Consider the following 19,447-nt stretch of genomic DNA (forward strand, 5'->3'; position numbering starts at 1 on the left):
CAAGTATTCAAAGTTGGGCCATTATGTTGACTATATGGATAGTTACTAGGAATTTCAATCCAAGGATGCGGAATCCCGGACGTTTTTCCGGTCCTGCATTCTCGGGATTGAGATTTTGTCCCGAGATTGAAATCCCTAATTGCTGCTTTACTTACCTGGAAAGCAAATAACGAAGAAATATCCAAAAATCAGACTTCAGGCCAGCGTGAACGGAGCCCAGGCCAGAATCGACCAATTCTGATCTCAAGACAGATTCATTCAGTGTAGAACCTTCACTGCCCAATGGATCTCCTCTGCCGAATGCACCTCCACACCCTAGTGAACCTCCACTGCTTAATCCACCTCTATTGCCCAGTGCTCCCTCCCAATGCCAACCTACATCACTCTTCTTCTGATTTTGATTATAATTCTCGATAACCTTTTCCAAAAGTTCAAGTAAAGCATTTACAAAAAAAATCTTAAATTTCATCCTAAAAGCTTCATCTTTAAGCTCATTTTTCCTTCAAAAAAGCCACAAAGAAGAAGTTCTATTTCAATCGAAAAACCAACACTCATCGACAGCCTTCATGAATTGGCATTTTCAACATCACAATCAATAATTCAAGACAATTTCCAAAGTACTATTATTAGAGCAGATATCCGACATGAAAATGTTATAAATTAAAGGAAAGAAAATCCATTAAAAATTGAGCTCGAGTAGCTGTCAAAAACAATTTTGATTAACTTCAATTTCATTAAAGCTTTTTTTTTTTTTGGGGTTGAGCTGTCTGTGGATGCAAAAAAAAACAAGAGAATTGAATTTTTGTTAAAATTGAAAAAAATAACAATAAATTATTTTATTCAGTGTCGCGGCATCATGACAACCTCATATATTGATAACTATGAAATTATTTAATACAATTCGATTCCAGAGTTGAAAAACGGCCTGATTTTATCGGCCGGCCAAAAACGGCGAGCGATAAAAACGGCGGGCCGATTGTTTTTTTAAAACGGCGGCCGATAAAAAACGGCGGCCGATAAAAACGGCGATCGATAAAAACGGCGAGCCGTTTATTTTTTCAAAATGGCGGCCGTTAAAAAACGGCGGCCGATAAAAACGGCGAACGATAAAAACGGCGGGCCGTTTATTTTTTTAAAACGGCGGCCGATAAAAAACGGCGTTTAAAAGTTTCAAATCAACGCATATATGCTATAATTAACAATTTTTCATTTTCATAAACAACAACAACAAAAACAATAACACGAATTTTCATTGTTTTTCAGTGTTTTTCAATGTTTTCGATGTTTTTACAGTGTTTACTGAACAAAGTTTGAAGTGACTTAAATCTTACTGGATCTTGTTATTTAGGTCTGAAAGTGTACTGGATCCTACTGGATCATGTTTTTAAGGGTCTGGATGTTATACGGATCCTACTGGATCTTGTTATTTAGGTCTGAAAGTGAACTGGATCCTACTGGATCATGTTTTTAAGGGTCTGGATGTTATATGGATCCTACTGGATCTTGGTTTTAGGTTTGAAAGTAAACTGGATCCTACTGGATCTTATATTTTAAGTCTGGAAGTGATCTGATTCCTACAGGATCTTGTTTTTAAGATTTGGAAGTGACCTGGATCCTACTGAATCTCGTTTTGTGGACCGGAAAGTGAACTGGATTTTACTGGATCTCGTTTTGTGAGTTAGGAAGTGACTTTGATCCTACTGAATCTCGTTTTGTAGATTTTAAAGTGACTTATTAATCAATTACTGATTGCTGGGACAAAAATGTGCTTAAGTCGCTCGATCAATAACACGAGGACTTTTGTAATTTTTAAAAAACGTTAGCCAATAAAAAATGGTGAGCGATAAAAATGGCGGCAGATAAAAACGGCGAGCGATAAAAACGGCGGGCCGTTTATTTTTTCAAAACGGCGGCCGATAAAAAACGGCGGCCGATAAAAACGGCGAGCGATAAAAACGGCGAGCCGTTTATTTTTTCAAAATGGCGGCCGATAAAAAACGGCGAGCGATAAAAAACGATGGCCGATAAAAACGGCGAACGACTGGCCGATTCTCTCGGCCGCCGACATCGGCCTTCGCAACTCTGTTCGATTCTTTTTTTTAATTCACCAGAATATCATTTTCAACTCATCTGTGCTTGCGTTGTGTCCTTGTGGGGATTGTTGGAGAGATTGTTGGGTTTATGGGTAGTTTTAGGGATTTAAAGGTGGATTATTGACTAGCAATGACTAGCTAGACTAGCTGAACCTTGCAATTTAGGGGGTTTAAGGGGTCTCGCTCAGCAATTTATAATTTAAATGATAATTGACTCTCGGATTGCATTCTTGTGAGGAATGTTGCAGAGATTTGTGGGTTTATAGATAGTTTGGGGATTAAAGAGTGAATTATTGACTATGATTAACAGTTTAGAGGGTTTTGTGGGTCTAGTTCAACAATATTAATTAGCTAAAAGCCGACTCAATTTGATTCTAATCCATTTGACCTCAAACTCTTCAATTACAGCCTTTAATCTAAATTATACCAAATTTCCCCAAATTGTCTACCAAATATCATCCTAAATTCACTACAAGGGACCCCCTCCCCCATCCAACCCCTCAAATATATATTTTTTAACACTATAAATTGTCGAATAAAGCTTATCCCTCCACAAATTTCCTGCCCAATATTTACCACATATTGAACTATACAACAACAACAAAAAAAATCGTGCATGATAAAGAGAGGCATAAACCGAGCCAATCAATTGATGAATAAATTGAAAAAAAAATGTATATATATAATATAAATATAGGCAGATATGCCGGATGCAAAAAAAATTGAACTTTATCTCTTCTGTACATAAAAAAAAATATAGGCACACATACAAGAGATTTTTTTGTTGCCATACACAAATTAAAATAAATAGGAAAGTGGCAGTGAAAGCCAAAAAAAAATTGTTAGCTGATAGCAATTTTCACCACATCAAATTGATTTTTTTTGTGGAGCTTTTGTTAGTCTCGGTGGAATTAAAAATGTTGGATAAATGGCTGGGGGAGGGTTAAATGAATTTTGGATGTTATTGATGATTTAGTGATGTAAATTGAATATTTTGGGGACTTTTGGGGACTTTTGGGGATGTATTGCTGAACTGTGTATGAGCTTCATCAATTTTAAGACACCTTTGTCCTTAGAGATTAGTATGGGAGAGGTCAAGGGATGTATTGATGAACTGAATGAGAATTTCATCAATTTAAAGACAAAGACAGGCCTTGAACATTAGTATAGAAGAGGTCAAGGCATGCAGAGATTAAAATGAACCATCATACACCCCCACCCCCTCACACTCCTCCTGATTACTCTCTAAAACCACAAAATTGTGCCCAAAACCCCCAAAAAACCTTTCACAATTAACTTAATTAATCCCTAAATCCCCCTCAAAAATTCAAAAATGTCACAAATAATCACCCCAAATCCATACAATTAATTCCCCTCAATTTCATTAACGACGACCACATTTCCACATTTTTATGTTCCACAAATAAATCTCCATCATAAATGCTCACCCATAAAATTTCTTTAATTCAATATCCCCACAAATCCCATGAAAATGTAACTAACATGCCCAGCTTACAAGCCATTCTTCATGTGAATCATTTTAATTGATTTATCAGGGAATGGCAGGGAAGAAATTTTTTTATATTTATGGCTATAAATAGAGTAAGGAAGGAAAATTTATGAGTTTCCTGACGATGAATTGCTGCTGCCGGGAAGGAAGAAATGATGTTGCTTGGATAGATAAAATTGGCACTTAATGTATGGGACGAGGCTGTTAAGTTACGATATCGAATTATCTATAAGGCTATTTTTTAATGCCTTTTTCTTTTCACTTTTTAGACTATAGTGCTTGATTTTGTGTAGGATATGGATGAATCGAGGTTCAGATTGTCTGTGAAACTTGAAAATTTAATTAAAATTCTAATTTCTAAGAATTTTGAAAAAATTTAAAAAATCATAAAATCAATTTTGAAATTTTTGAATATTTAACAAATTTATCCTTAAAAATTGAAAAAAAAAATAAATTTAAAGATTGAAAAAATTTAAATTTAAAATTTTTTAAAAATCCAACAAATTTAAATTCAAAAAATTACAAAACAAGTTTAAATTTAAAAACTTTAAAAATTCAACAAATTTAAATTTAAAAATTCGACAAATTTAAAATTTAAAAATTCATCAAATTTAAATTTAAAAGATTTAAAAATTCATCAAATATGAATTTAAAAAATTTAAAAATTCAAAACGTTTAAAAGTTCAACAAATTTAAAAAAAAAATCTAAAAATTCATCAAATTTAAAATTTTAAAAATTTAAAAAATTGAAATTTGAAAAATTCAAAAAATTGAAATTTGAAAAATTCATAAAAATTAGATTTGAAATTTTTAAAAATTAAAAAATTGAAGTTTAAAAAAGTTTAAAAATTTAACAAACTTAAATTTAAATATAAAAATTCAACAAATTTAAATTTTAAAAAATGAAAAAACTCAAAAATTTTTAAAGTTAAATTTAAAATTCAATTTTTCAAAATGCGTCTTCCTTTAAATTCCCTTTAAAAATTCCCACAATTTTTCATTTGAATTCATTTAACAACTTTTTTCTCTCCGCTTTAAATCTCCTGCTTTACAGACTCTTTTGAATTGCATCATTCACTCCGAGCACATAAAACAGACATACACGAATGGCTAGAAAAAAAATAAAAAAAATCTGTGTAGATGAAAAGCCGTTAATTGGCAGCCATAAAAATGGCATTTTATTGCCCTTAATCTACATCAATTGCTCTGATTTTTTTATTGGCAACACTCATTGAAAAACTTCTGTAGACACAAAAAATTATCGAGAACATGAAAGAGAAATGCACATTTGTGTGTGTGCATGTCTCCAAAATAGTGCCATTGCCGTATGTTGCTCAAGTACTGATAATAGAAAAAATCATAAATAATGAATTTCCTTTAGCTTGGAATGTTCGATGCCAAAAGGGGAATAGTTGGATATGAGAAAGTTGTGTGACAAGTTCATGTCAAGTCGTTTGACTTTTGAGAAGGGTGTTAGGATAGAATATAATTTTGAGTTTGCTTATAGCAATGGCACTGCGATCTATGATCTGTTGTACCATCCCAAATTCTCTACAAAATGCCTTTGTTCTTGATAAAGCTAACAGTGTCTAAATAGCGTTGTTTTGGTGTGTCCTTAACAACCGCAAAGTCCGTACCAAAGTGTTTAACTCGCTGCATACTTAAAGACTTTCTGAAAGGAGATGTTGGAATGCTTTAATATGGATGAGGGGTTGGGGTACATGCTGAGCTTATGATATGTGATTCTGAGCGGTATTCGATGCTTAATCTGCTGATGTGAGCATGTTATGAGCTTACTTACTTATTTTACTGGCCGTATAGATCAAGCGTGACTCATGGCCTCCCTCAGTTGACGCCTGAAGCTGGCTCCGCTTGCCAATTACCAATTCCAAGTGTGATGTCTCTGTACTTGCTAGGATGTAATAAGCAGAGTGTAGCCGTCTCAAATTCGAGTTTTTCGATATTAGATGTCGTTTTTTATTAACGGTGGTTTTCGAGAAAGCCACACTCTGGTAATAAGCATCAAAAGGGCATTCAATAAAAGTAGAATTTGGTTTAAGTAAGCCTTTTGGGGTCAAACCCCTCCCATTCTACCTAGGATGTTCAAGAACCTTCCCTAAATTATTCCAATCCATAATAAAAAAATCTCAAAACTTCAACTTAACAGTTTCAGCACATTCATTCCCAACAATCCATTCCCCTCTATTCTCATTCTATTATCTTATACTAGCTAGTGCTGATGTGGACAAGCTTCATCCGCATGTCGTTCCTATTGTTCTCGCTTCTCTAGCTTCGTATATATATTTTTTTAATTCATCATTCAAACAAAGCGTAGATGTTGAATAATAGACTGCATAAAAAACATAGCAAGACGGAAAAATAACAAATAATGCTTTTCCTTGTCACTTTTTGTCTTTTCATCGCTTTAGTCGTCCGCTTTAGTTGCAACAGGGTTTTTGTTGAGTTTTGAGTGGAAATTGGTGTCCGTCTATGGGATATGAAGTTTTTATGAAGAGATTTTTAAAAGAATTCACAAATTCAGCCATATCATCCCCAAAAATCCCCTCTAATTACTCACTCATCCTTTATCCCAACCAATTTGTCTTCCTCATTTTTTTGTCGTATTTTTTCCCATCATTGTTTGATTCATTTCGTGTACTTTTTTTGTTACCCCACAAGGTCTTTTGTTATACTCTGTAAAAAAGAAGAAGTAGAAGAAACGTATCCGATTGAACCAGCAAAAGAATGTGAATATGAAAAAATATTTCAATAGTGCGACAAGAATGATTTGAATAAGTCAGACGACTGGCACCACAGAAAGAATGAAAAGAGATCGAGAGATGAATATGGAAATAATGAAACTTTGTTTTCCGCTATTCAATCGTGAGGAGGAAGTATTGACATTGTAGATATTTTAGTGACATAAATTTGTCGACGATTCTGATTGGAAATTATGGATGGTTTTTAATTTATTGTTTACCTAGATGCTTGTGGGGGGTGGATGGGAAGTGATAGGAGATGTTTTGATGAATAATTGGGTTGTGGGAAGTAGGTGAAGCAATATTTTGAGGATTTTGAAGGTCATGAGGCTCCTGAAGGTGTTTAGAATAGTTTGAGATGCGAAATTGGAGTTCGATGGGTCAAAAATTGTAGTTTTTAGTATGAAATGTTCGAAAAATACACTTAAACTAGGCTTTTGACACCCCCTACCCTATAAGGGTTCTCGCTGCCGAGAACGAAACCGAGACTACCCGGGAAGTATTGGTCTCAGTCTTGAAAATTTGTCGAATTGCCTTACTCCCCTTTACTGTACCGTTATGTAACAAATCCAAGAAACGAAGTTAGCAATCTGTAGCAAAATTGCTAACCCCTTCATCCCTCTCTCCTAGTAGAACTCGAAATCAAATCGAATTTTGCTTTGAAAAGTCGACTCAATTCGTTTCGATTCCTTATAAAATTCGATTCAATTTGATCCGATTTCATATAAAGTTCAACTAAAGTCAACTCGATTTCATGTGAAATTCGACCCAAGACGACTCGATTCCGTTTAAAATTTGACTCTAATCCACTCGATTCTATATTAAATTCAACTCAAATTGATTCGATTCAATATGAATTTTGAGTCGACATCGAGCTTCGCCCCTTAGTCGTTACCCAATTTCCAAATGTCCCCTTACCACCTACCCATCTATTCAACATTTTTAAATTAAATAGTTTGTTCTACCTCAAGCTACTTTTCAATTCACACACAATCAACTCCATCCAGCACAACATGACAATCACAGCATGTAACATCTCCAGACCACCTCTCTATTTCACCATATACCGAATAATTTTCAATTAATTACATTTTAATTAAAAAACACACGATGTAAATCAATCGATTGTCAGTAGCATATGCGATGATATATAAAATTATTAATAAAAAAAGCTGATGATTACAAACTAATTGATTGAGTAGCTTTTTAATTAATTAGTAACTTTTTTTTTAACTCTGTTGGAGCAATCAACAATAATGAAGTGATTATTATCGCTGAATTTTATGGGTGAGTGGATTTTAATTGGGTAAAAAGATTTGCAGTTTCGGATTACACGCGCTTGAATGGAGCTGAATTAGGAACAAAAAAGGGTACCGAAATAAATTTATTGAATGAATTAGAGTAAAGTGGAATATTTTGATGAAAATGAATAAGGAAAATGAACTGTGTTGGGGATGTGATGATTTTTGAGGGGTTTTAGATGGGTGGAATTGAGTTTTTTGGGGGTTAGTTCAAGGCAGAGCTCGAAGTCGACTCGAATTTTATAAAGAGTCGAGCCGACTCAAATCTGGGCTTGAACCAGGACCTTCAAAAGAAAAATGGTCAAAATTTGTTAAAAATTCCGCAATTTGTATGGAATTTTTGACTTTTTGAAAAATCGGGACATTTTGAGGCTTTGTCGGAACACAGCAGCAAGGGTAAAAAGTACAGTAGCGTCCTGACAAAAATACAGCAGATGGCCGCCATCTGAATTGAAATCTCATTTGAAAATCCGTCCATTGACTTTTCTCTTTACATTTCCTGATTATTCATAACATGCAAAATGACAGCTTTCAGGTATCTAGGTGGTCTTTCTGTAATATGAAAATATACTCCTTGCCTGTTATGGCATTGATTGTTTAATGATGGTGGACTAGTCAGGCCTCACACTCAGAATTATCCTTCTCAGTTAGTACCGAGCTGTTTGGATCGTTTGGCATTGCTAGAATGCGTTGTTTAACGAGGGTGCACTTGCCATGGACGGTTTGGCATAGTTAGAATGCATCACGGAACGAAGGAGAAGGTGCTTGAGTAGGAGAAGCTGGAGGGCGATGAACAATTGTATTGCGCATTCCTACTCTTTAGACTACAGAGTTATAGGTCATGGACTCAATGGGGTACCTGTTTCTGAAGCATATTTTCCCTAATTTTCTCATGCTGTCTGTATGGAAGCACTCTTTACACTGAGTAAGCAATTGCTAATTTTTAAGATGAACTCATTATATTCAATATGAGTGTGTGGAACTGATTGCTGATGATGGGGGTCTAGGTTTGGAATTTTTGTACAGATTGCTGGATTTTAAGACAATTTCAGGATTTTTGTCTCCAAAACCAATAGAAAAACCTCCAAAAAGATGGGCAAGTTTAGTAGGATTTTGGATGTATCCAGACCCTACCCCTGATTTTGCTTTACAAATTTTCCTCACATTTTAAGCTTCACTGCTTAACTTGATGGTTTTCCTAGAGCAAACATCTTTAGAAATGCATATTTTTACCCATAAAAAAAACTCGTACAAAAATAACAAAAATTTACCTTAATTTGATGAAGAAGAACAAAAGGTTCTTAATAGGATTAAATCTGTGAGATTCTCCTTAGGAATTAATTATACCATTATGTCTTAAAACAAACTTTTTTTTTTCTCTTCCTTTCAATTAAATTTGTTCATCTTAAAGATGATGATTTTTTGTGTCTTGAACAATTTCCTAGGGACCGTTGATGATTTTCGAGTAAGGGGCGGGAAAATGATGTTTTCCAAAAATTTCAGCTCCTATAAGAAGCTTTTAAAGCTTAATTATTTCTACCTTTTAAATGCATTAAGTGAAATCTGCAGCACAACCTTCTGAAATATTCAAAATAAGGCCAAGCTTCTCGTTTTTCATCCAATGTTCTCAATTTTAATGCACTTAATCCCCATCCTAATGAATGCATCAAGTCTCATCAACTCTGCATGATTTAATCAAAGCTTAATCTGATGAATTGCTTGCATTTTATCACTCAAGTCAACAAGGATAACAAAAAATAACTAATTAAATTACTTCATCAGCTATGGCTTTATTGTTTCTTTCATGAAGATGCTCAACTGTGATGTGAAGGACTTTAAGACAAACTTGATGACATAATATTAGGGCGGCCATCTGCTGTATTTTGGCCGGGACACTGCTGTACTTTTCTACCTTGCTGCTGTGTCCCGACAAAGCCTCAAAATGTCCCGAAAATCCTTTGGTCACCCAACATAATATGGAACAGCTTAAGACATTCTTTTGATCTCTTCTTATACACAATTCATGGCACATAAAAGTCATTATTTCCATCTGAATATTCAAATTTAGAATATCAAAGGAAATATTTATTTCTAGACGCAAATGATGAGGAAAATGAAGGCATAATTATATTTAGAAGGAACTGAAGCTTGACCATAAAAAAAAATATTCAATACAAACATTAACTTCCTCTTTGTAGAAACTGACTTCCTTTTTGAGCTTTTTTTCTGTTTGTTGAGTTTACAATGTAAATATCATGGAGAAATTTTGAGGATGTTTATCGAATTGTAGTAGTTTTGGGGCTACTTGGGGTGGATGTGGGAAGTGGAATGAGTTTTGTGTTGTTGTGGCTTCTATGTGGGCATTGTTTAAAGCTGCAGAATAAAATGAAACCGAAGAGCACAAATTCATTAATTGATCAAATGTTCTATCTGACCGGCGTAACTCTGACTTGGTGCTAGATTCGGTTTAAATGCAGCGATAGGGCAAAGTAGAGCTGGTTTTGTGTCGGATTATGGGTTGATTGACCAAATTGTGTTTTTTTGGAATCGTTTGCATGAATTATGAGCAAAAGAGACATTAAGTGACTAGAACTTGACAAAAATTCAAATTCAATTCTCTCAAAGACTTAGATAGAAAGGAAAGGAACCTTTAAAAAGCTCAAGAAGGTGCTCATCCCCCTGAAAAATAGCTATGCTCCACATACAGACATAGAAGCTATCAGAATGCAAGAAATGAAGTTATTTTAATCATGTCTGCAAAAATTACTGCATAATCAGCACTGTACGAATGAATATGTAATATGTCCTTCATTTTCCAACACCCAGAGTTCTATATTCCATTCCAGCACCAGATCAGAAAATCCATTGTCTCTAAAAATTCGCTTAAACCCCCATTCACCCCATAACTCTCACAACTTAATCCATTTCAAAAATATATATATTTTTTACATGAGAAATCACTTCGTTTGTTAGTGGGTAAAGCATAGAATATATTAGTAGTAATATACATCCTCAAGTTGTCATGCAAGTCTTTCTCTTTTTCTCCTCTCATATCTATGTCCTTAGATATATAGCACACAACTGTTTGCATACATGAATCTTCTAATGTAGTGAATGAAAAATGTACAACAAAATCTACCCGCAAGCAATGCAATCTTTTTCATCTTTTTTCTCTTTTTTTGTGTTTTTGTGATATATTCTCATGTTCTTGCGGTGATTTGTGTCAGCATTTGGCTTTGGATTTTATGATTTGTAGATGGTATGAATTTTATTGTCAATAGGTGGGGTGGAGTTGGATTTATTGGATGTTTGTCATGTTATTTTGGATGAAGTTGAGTCATTGGCATGTAATAAGCTATATTTTGGGGTCTGGGATGGTTTTGGATGGACCAGGTCGTAGTTACTTAGTGATTCTTAAAGAAACTACGAAAATGGCCTATTGGATTCTCTATTCAGACTTCAAATGAAGTCAGCTTACTACTTATTGACTCCTCAAGCCGTTTCATCTGTGATCCCTTATGCTGTTGCTTTTCTTGTACATGTTGATTTTGGAAATGGTCAGTTGCAAGCCATACCATCCCTAGTCTGATTGTGGGGTTGCCACCCTTCAGACAAGGTAGTTTGGATAGGTTTTTACTCCATCCTTTAATGTACATATTCCGGCACAAAGCTTGGTCGGCAGCGGTTTATTTAGCTATTAATATATAATTTCAGGGTATACCACGAGAAGGTATACACTTGACATTCGGTTAGCTTCGAAGTCAGACTTCAGCTTTTTCAATTTACTATCTGTGATCTCTCTAAATATAGAGATCTCTAAGTTGAGACGCCTCTCTAAATTGGCGTCTTAAGCTGGCTCTATCACTGACTGACCTTTACTAATTACTACAAGAGCAGCTCTTACCAAGAATAAAGTCAGCAAAACACCGAAAAAATCCAAAATTCCCACAAAATCATCCAAAGCTTAAAAAACCACAAATTCAGCATACTATGTGTTGTAAATTGCAGCTACTCGAAATATGAATGAAAAAAATAGTCACAAAAAAAAACTTTTTTTATTTCCCATCGCTTCCCTCTCCCGGGGTGTCTCATTTGAAACAGTAAGGAAGGCATGAGAAAAAGTAAGGAAACAGGGGGAGGAAGGGATGCAGAACTCAAAATATCGAAGAAGAATGACTAAACGTGTGAGTATATATGCATAATGTGCAAATGTTTGCAAAACACTCACCATGGTTATTGCAGTTTCATGCTTACTTCCGACAATTGCTTTGTAAATTCTTCTCAATATTTATGCTGCACAGAGAATGCTCCCTCTATGCAAGCATGTCTACTTAATGGATTTTTCATTGCCCTAAGCAATGTTCCGTAATTAAACATTTCTGTCACTTTTTCATTGAATTTTCATTCATGTCCTCAATTGTTCAAAAGCAATTTCTGTGCTGTACTTCTTATATTTTATTATGTTTTATGGCACTCAAGAGAGAATAATTTTATATTAAATTGTGGATTATGTCAATAGAATGAAATCAGATAAAGTGTGTACAGCACACATATATCCATTGTGCAATATAAATGAAGAGAATTGGATGAAAAAAGTTTTCCGGACTAAATCCACAGTTGAATGTCTTCTGCTTCTTTTTATAGTATTTAAGGTTATAGTTGGTAAGTTGATGAGTTTTTGGGAGGTATGTGATGAATTGGATAGTCGGTTGTGTTGTGGTCTGGTTGTTTGGTACTTAAATGCTGCAATAAAATTCAGTTATAGTGTTTTTTGGACTTGACTTGACAACATACAGCATTAAAAAAATTAAATCTACTAAAAACCTGGAATATAGTATTTTAACGACTGTCCTTAATCGTAAAGGATCTAGATTCGTGCCAGAATAACACAAATCGATTATTTGATCTAAAATTCAACATCAGGTCGTCATGACACTGATTTGGTGCTTGATTAAGGTTAAATCCGACAGCATGCCAGATTCATGTTGGAATGTTGTCGAATTTTGGAACAATTGAACCTCAAGATTAGCTCAAAGTCTGGATTAGGTTAAGTATGGAGTAGGTCAAGTCTGGTGTAGGTCAAGTCTGGTGTAGGTCAAGTCTGGAGTACGTCAAGTATGGACTAGTTCTAGTCTGGTGTAGGTCAAGTCTGGAGTACGTCAAGTATGGACTAGGTCTAGTCTGGTGTAGGTCAAATATGGAGTCGGTAAAGTTTAGAGTCAGTCAAGTCTGGTGTAGATTAAGTATAGAGTCCGTCAAGTCTGCTGTAGGTTAAGTTTGGACTAGGTCAAATCTGGTGTAGGTCAAGTATGAATTAAGTCAAATGTTGAGTAGGTCAGGCTTTAAGTATCCTAATTGAGGTATCCTCCCTGGTTAAGGCTTTAAAGAGCCAGTTTGGATAGTTGATACTTAAGGATTCAATACTCAGACCTGGCAACTTATAATAACAATTCTATCATTAACTGTGTATTATCTATTGTATTTTAATCGCAGTAACCAACCGTACTCCAAAATATTCAATCTAAAATCATTATTTACAAAATTCCCAACAATAAAATTCCCCCAAAAAATTCCTCCACCATGCGACTTCATTCTTTAGCAAGTAAATAATCAGTAAGTAAGCATGTTTAAGATATATCTAGAGCAATTGTCATGAGAATCACAATCATGATAGAAAAGAAGAAATCAAACACAAAAGACTAGAATGAAAAAAGCTTCTTTTTCATCTCAATTTGGGTGTGGGGGGATATAGAAATGGGAATTGATGGGATATAATAATGGGTAGCAACATCTGTGATTTCAATCTCGCAAATTAATCACACAACAAAACATAAGTAATTCGCCTTTGATTACTCATTTTTTTCTATTTCTTTTGTTACAGTTACAAAATTCATTCGCACTGGAATTGCTGATAAGGAAGATTATCCTCTATTCTTCGAGAAAGCATTTTACGAAACAGAGGTCGATGAAAATGAGGAAATTAATCATCCGATACTTACAGTTACAGCTCGAACGCACAATGAATGTGAGTACATATTTTTTTGGTATTTTTTTATGTTTTATTTTTTTTTTGGCACATTTAAATGTGGATGGAAAGTGGAAATATGGTTTTATTTTGACTGGATGGTACTTAAGACTGTAGATTCTGTGTTATCTTGGACCAGTGGTGAGCAGCTTATTGTTTTTTGCGGCATATCTTGGTACACATCTTGGTCACACGACGTACGGTTCATGACATTTCCGAAATTTCTTAGCAGCACACTTAGAGGCCGCGACACAAAGGTTACCCACCACTGACATAGGTCTAGGGGTTCAAACACCCACGTCTCGTCGCACAATCATCATTTTTGAGTCCAAGGTCGACAGCAAACCATGCTAAACCTTAATTTCTTTAAAATAATCCATTATCTTGCCATAAACAGTCTACCGACTACATTAACCTACCTAAAACCATGCCTCACTTAACACCCTTTCGCTATCATCACCATAATCCCTATCATCCCTTAAAAAATGCTCATAAATCCCCACTCAACATCCCCAACTATCATTCAAACTTGTACACATTTTTTTTGTGTTATCCTCATGGAATTTATGACTTGGGACTTTTATGATGATGGTGAAATGGAATGGATGGAAATTATAGATGATGAAAAAGGAAAAAAAGAAAAAATTAAGGAACAGCATGAAAGAAAATGAGCTTCAAGACACTTAATGAGGCGCAATTTTGAGATCTACCATAATGAAAAAGATGCGTCTTGTGAGGAGCCAGATGAAAGTTCTTTATGGACGTAAAAATGGACCGAGGGAGAACTTTTGATCATAAAAAATTCACAAAGAGTTTCCATTCATCACAATTTTTTTTGACGCCTAACATAATTTTCATTTATTCATCGTGCTGGGTGTGGCTGAGTATGGGGAATGAGTGGGATCTTGAGTTCTAAGACAGTCAGAGGCTGAATTTTGGGGAGTCATAAGGAATGAGTGGGATAATGAGTTCTAAGACAGAGGCTGAATTTTGGGGAGTCATGAGGAATGAGTGGGATTTTGAGTTCTAAGACAGAGGCTGAATTTTAGGGAGTCATAAGGAATGAGTGGGATCTTGAGTTCTAAGACAGAGGCTGAATTTTGGGGGGTCATAAGGAATGAGTTAGAATTTGAGCTTTATTACAGACAAGCTTGCAAATAAAATCATATAAAATTAATTCAGACTTTATTGAAGGTTTAAACGTTCAAAAACAACAAAAAATCTGATTTCCATCCAGTCACCTACACGAGAATCAGTAACAACAAAAATTTAAAATTTTAATGAGTCAGCCGAACTCGTTGAATGTGAAAGTTTAATTTGTTTTTATTATTAAAAATTACGTTGAAAAGACAAAAAAACAAAAAAAAAGTGGAAGCATTAACGTAATTTTCAGTTAAAAAACAAACAGAAATGTTGTATGTGATAGGGAGGAAGGATTGAAAATGGAAATAAAAAGTTTAAATGTAAATAAAAGTCATAAAACATTTATGATGAAAGTAAAAAGAAGCCAAAAAACTTTTTTTGTTTTAATTTTGACTTCTTTACTCAGCGAAACTTCTTTTTATTTTGTGTTGATCTGTCGAGAGGGGAGAAATGGAAGCAAATGTGCGTAATGTCTCGCATTTTTTGGATGTGAGCTTTGGGAGGCTGTGAGGAAAATTAAATGAATAAATTTTATTTGAATTCTTTGAGTTGGGAAATTTAACTTTTTTGTGTGCTTCTGAGGGCTAAGTGTAGCTTATGGTATGGTCAACGACTGGCTACTTACCTACATGAGTTAGTTTAATATTATAATTTTAAAGGTCAGTTTACTGAATATTGCATTTCATGTCATAATTAGAAGGGTTTCCCAAAGTTTGAATTTATATAAAATTCGAGTCGATTTCAAGCTCTGGAGATTCCTAAAGTCTCGATTTTGACGAATTTTCGAGACCAAGACAGAGGCCATGGACACAGACCTAGGAACAGGACAGAAACCGAAGAGAGACCGAGACAGAGACCGTGACAAAGACCGAGATAAAGACTGAGACAGAGACCTAGACTGAGACGAGGACTGAGACCAGAGACCGAAATCAAGATCGAGACCGAGATAGGGACCATGACAGAGAGAGAGACCAGAGACCAGAGACCATAGACCAGAGACCAGAGACCATAGACCAGAGACCAGAGACCAGAGACTAGAGACAAAGAATGAGACAATGAGACAGAGACCAAGACCGAGATATAGACACAGAACGTTACTGCATGAGACTACAAGCCTCGATCTATGAATGAGAAACCTTCATATCCATCTCGAGAACCTCTAATAATTTGGTAGAATATTTACGATACAATAGATTCAATCAACCATCAAAATTGCAGTGTCTATGTCTCTTCGCTTCGTGCATTTACAAATCTCATCGCTGTAACCTTTCACCTTCATTATTTTCATTATTATTAGACAGTAACCGTATACAAAAATCAATACCACGCATATACAATATCATCTCATCAAAGTTGCATGCCTAATTAACAATTTCCTAGAAATGCCAATTTATTATTTCCCATTAATCCTATTCAATAAGTTTTGCATAGAAACTATATATAGACGTGCAAAAATCTGGACAGTTGTCGGGCACCAAATAGCAATTTCCAATTAGTTCCGCAGAACATTTAACTGCATCGAATGTGAAATTTCTCATTAATTCAAAATTAATATTTCATCTTCGATGCCAGTTCCATCCCAAAAAAAATCCATCTGATGCGTAAATTTCTTTATTTTATTTATTTTTCTCTCATTTTATATCCAATCGTAACGATTGGAATTGATGTCGACGACGATGATGATGATGACATAAAAGGCTATGGCTGTAAACTTTTTTTTTTGTTGTTGTTTACAATATTCCCTTTTATCGAGTAATGTTGATTTTAACCCCATTTTTTCTCATTCATTTATTAGTAAGAGAAGCTGTAAATAAATATTTGGAGTGATCTCATTGAATTGTGTACTTACTGTTACATTTTATCCTTTTTTTGGTGATAAATGTGATGGGTGGTAATGGGAGTTGATGAGGTGGAGAGATTGGTGGGTGATGATTAAATTAGAGGGTGGTATGGACTGACTGAATTGATGTTTATGATACTGTTTGAAATTTAAAGGTTGTAGTTAAGGTGATGAGCATTTTTCTTGAATTAATTCGTAATTAAGCAATCTAATCGTGAGCTGTGAAATGGTTTCAAAGGCCTAAATGATAGAGCGTTGGCCTTTCTTACTTACATCCTTGGCTGGGGTGCACGAGGGCCCATTGCCGCGCGTAGGGAATGTCTGAAGACAGCCCTATCCTTCGAAACCTTCTGCCAGTTCAACACATGCAATTCAAGAATTCTTCGGTCTTCCACGCGATCTCTTGCCATCCACAAAGTCTGAAGTAGAGCTTTGGCCTTACTTGCCAAAGATCCCGGATTCAATCCCAGGTCATGTCTAATTTTTGAAGCTCTTTTTCCATTTTACCGTTCTTGTTATGAAGCTCGGCTCGTGTGTTGTGTGCAATTTTGAGATTTTTGGCACATAGTGTGGTAAAAATGAGCTTTGAACAGCCTTAACTCTAGTTTATATGAATTCAACATTGCTGGTTACCAGGGATGGATTTTTAATAAGCTAACCCACGTTTTTGGGCCCATATAGCAGCCCAAAGTAAAAGAATTCTATTTTGTGTTAATAAAAGAATTTTAGGAGCCTTTAAGTTCAATTATGGAGCCATCTTCATTTGTGAAGCTCGGATACAGATCCAGAACATTCGGTTTCATATGTACTTGGATTCTCATATGTACATAGACCATCTAAACCCTAAACAATCAGCATATCTCCCACAAATTGCCTTAATACACCAATATCTTAACTTATACCTATCAACCCCCTGCCTTCTCCCCCCAATCACCCTCCTGTATCATAAAAATGACAAAGCAAACAATATAAAAAATTATCACCTAAAGTTCCTCAAACTCATATAATAGCTTTGTGAAATCAATACTTGTAGTGAAGTTTACTCTATCAACGATGAGCATAATAATAAACATTGTCATTGTTATAGGAGATTGAAGCACTTCCAACACTTTTTTTTTATGGCACTGTTTCATTTATCCGTTCTTTCCCTTTTGTTTTTGGAGAAGATTAGCTGGATTTTTTTGGAGGGTTGAGTTGTGGAGTCAGATTGGGGGGTTGAGGAGGTTTTGGGGAGATATTGATCAAAGCTGAATGGCACAAGTTGGTTAATCCAAAAGACACACGTTCTAGAATGAACTTGGCGTTAGGCTGAGTTTCACCTAATCCGGTCACAAGCTAGAATCTCACCGGTGTGGGACAATATTTTTCGACTTATCTACACTATGTGTCTTTCTGGTAATCGATCAAAAATCCGGCTTCACGGTTGTTTGACTCTCTATAAAGCTATATAAAGAAACTGGATTTGAATCGAATCGACTTGTTTTAATCGGGAAATCAATTCCGAATTCCGTAAAAGTACAATTTGAAGCAATATGATGACAGTTCGGAATAAAGTCGACTTTGGAGTGGATTTTGGCATCAGGTGGTGACAATGCTGTCCTAGAGACACAGTATTGACCTTTCTGGTACATTTTACACTCCGGGAACTAGTTTAACGTTCAATATTTTGGATTACAGTTCAAATTAATGTCAATTTTCCATATATGAGCATAAATTCATGAATAATGCGTCACTAACCCCCAATGACCCCAAAAATCTCTCAATCTACCTCCCCAATTTTCCTGCATAGTATTTTTTTTACTATCACAAATAAAAACAAATAATAAAAAAATATTTCTTGTTTTGTTCATGTTGATATTTTATGTGTCAGTGATATAGTAAATAATGCGGAAAATTTTGTGTCATTTATTTCAGTACGAAATTATAATTTTTTCTGTGCCTTCCTCTTTTTTTTATACTTATCGAGTTGTTTGTTTAATATTTCAAGAGACAAATGAAAAGAAAATTGAGTTCAAAGAGAAATAAACATTAAGTCTATTTGATGATAAATATTCTATGAACCATCTTTATTTTAGATCATCACAAAAAATCTTCTTGTCTGATGATTTTGTTTTATTATTATTTAGGGGTGGGTCTATTAAGGAGGAATGAGAAGTTGTGATTTTTAAATGAGAAAAACTTGATTTTTTTTTAAATAAAATAAATTTAGGGTAGAATAACATCAATTTGAATAGAAATGAGGATTTTTGATGAAGTTATGGAGTGATGAGAGCTCTTTTGTGGATTTTTGAATGGGATTGCTTAAAATTTGATACAATTGTTTTGGGAATTTTGATGGAGTTGGGGGGACTTAGACACTAAAATAGATTTGAAACGATGAAATGAGTGAGTGACTGAATTAGGGTGATTTGGATTCTCTGATTATTGATCTGACAGAAAAGCATAATTCTAATCTCTGGACTCGAGCCTTTGTCTTTAAAATTTTTCAATCATATGCTTCAACCACTGAACTACCGTGGGTTATTCGAAAACATGGTAAAGTGTCATTTATAAATTATACATTTTTACTACTGCACTCCCAATGATATAACATTAATAGGTCTCTACAGGAATCTCATTCCAATACTGATGTGTATATTTACTGCTAGAAATCTCCAATCTTTTTTCAACTTACAAAATCCAAGACCTATTCTAGAAATTTGAGCAAATATCAATCTTTATGAAGCAATTCTTAAAATATTCTAAATATTTCATTTAGACATGCATTTTTGCTAAG

At 34.8% G+C, this 19,447-nt stretch overlaps 1 protein-coding gene across 3 annotated transcripts in view; it reads left to right on the top strand.

Annotated features, from left to right (window-relative positions):
* The window catches only part of LOC139091076 (neural-cadherin-like), a 317,601-nt gene that overhangs the window by 267,464 nt on the left and 30,690 nt on the right, over positions 1-19,447 (top strand). For all 3 annotated transcript variants that reach the window (XM_070641014.1, XM_070641013.1, XM_070641016.1), the window contains one exon: positions 13,545-13,688. In XM_070641014.1, the coding sequence (XP_070497115.1) occupies positions 13,545-13,688 (144 nt within the window). The remainder of the gene's footprint in view (positions 1-13,544; positions 13,689-19,447) is intronic.

This window comes from Chironomus tepperi, unplaced genomic scaffold (genome assembly GCF_022539635.2).
Source record: "Chironomus tepperi strain 1889 unplaced genomic scaffold, CSIRO-AGI_Ctep_v1 contig_223, whole genome shotgun sequence".
Classification (NCBI taxonomy): Eukaryota; Metazoa; Arthropoda; class Insecta; order Diptera; family Chironomidae; genus Chironomus; species Chironomus tepperi.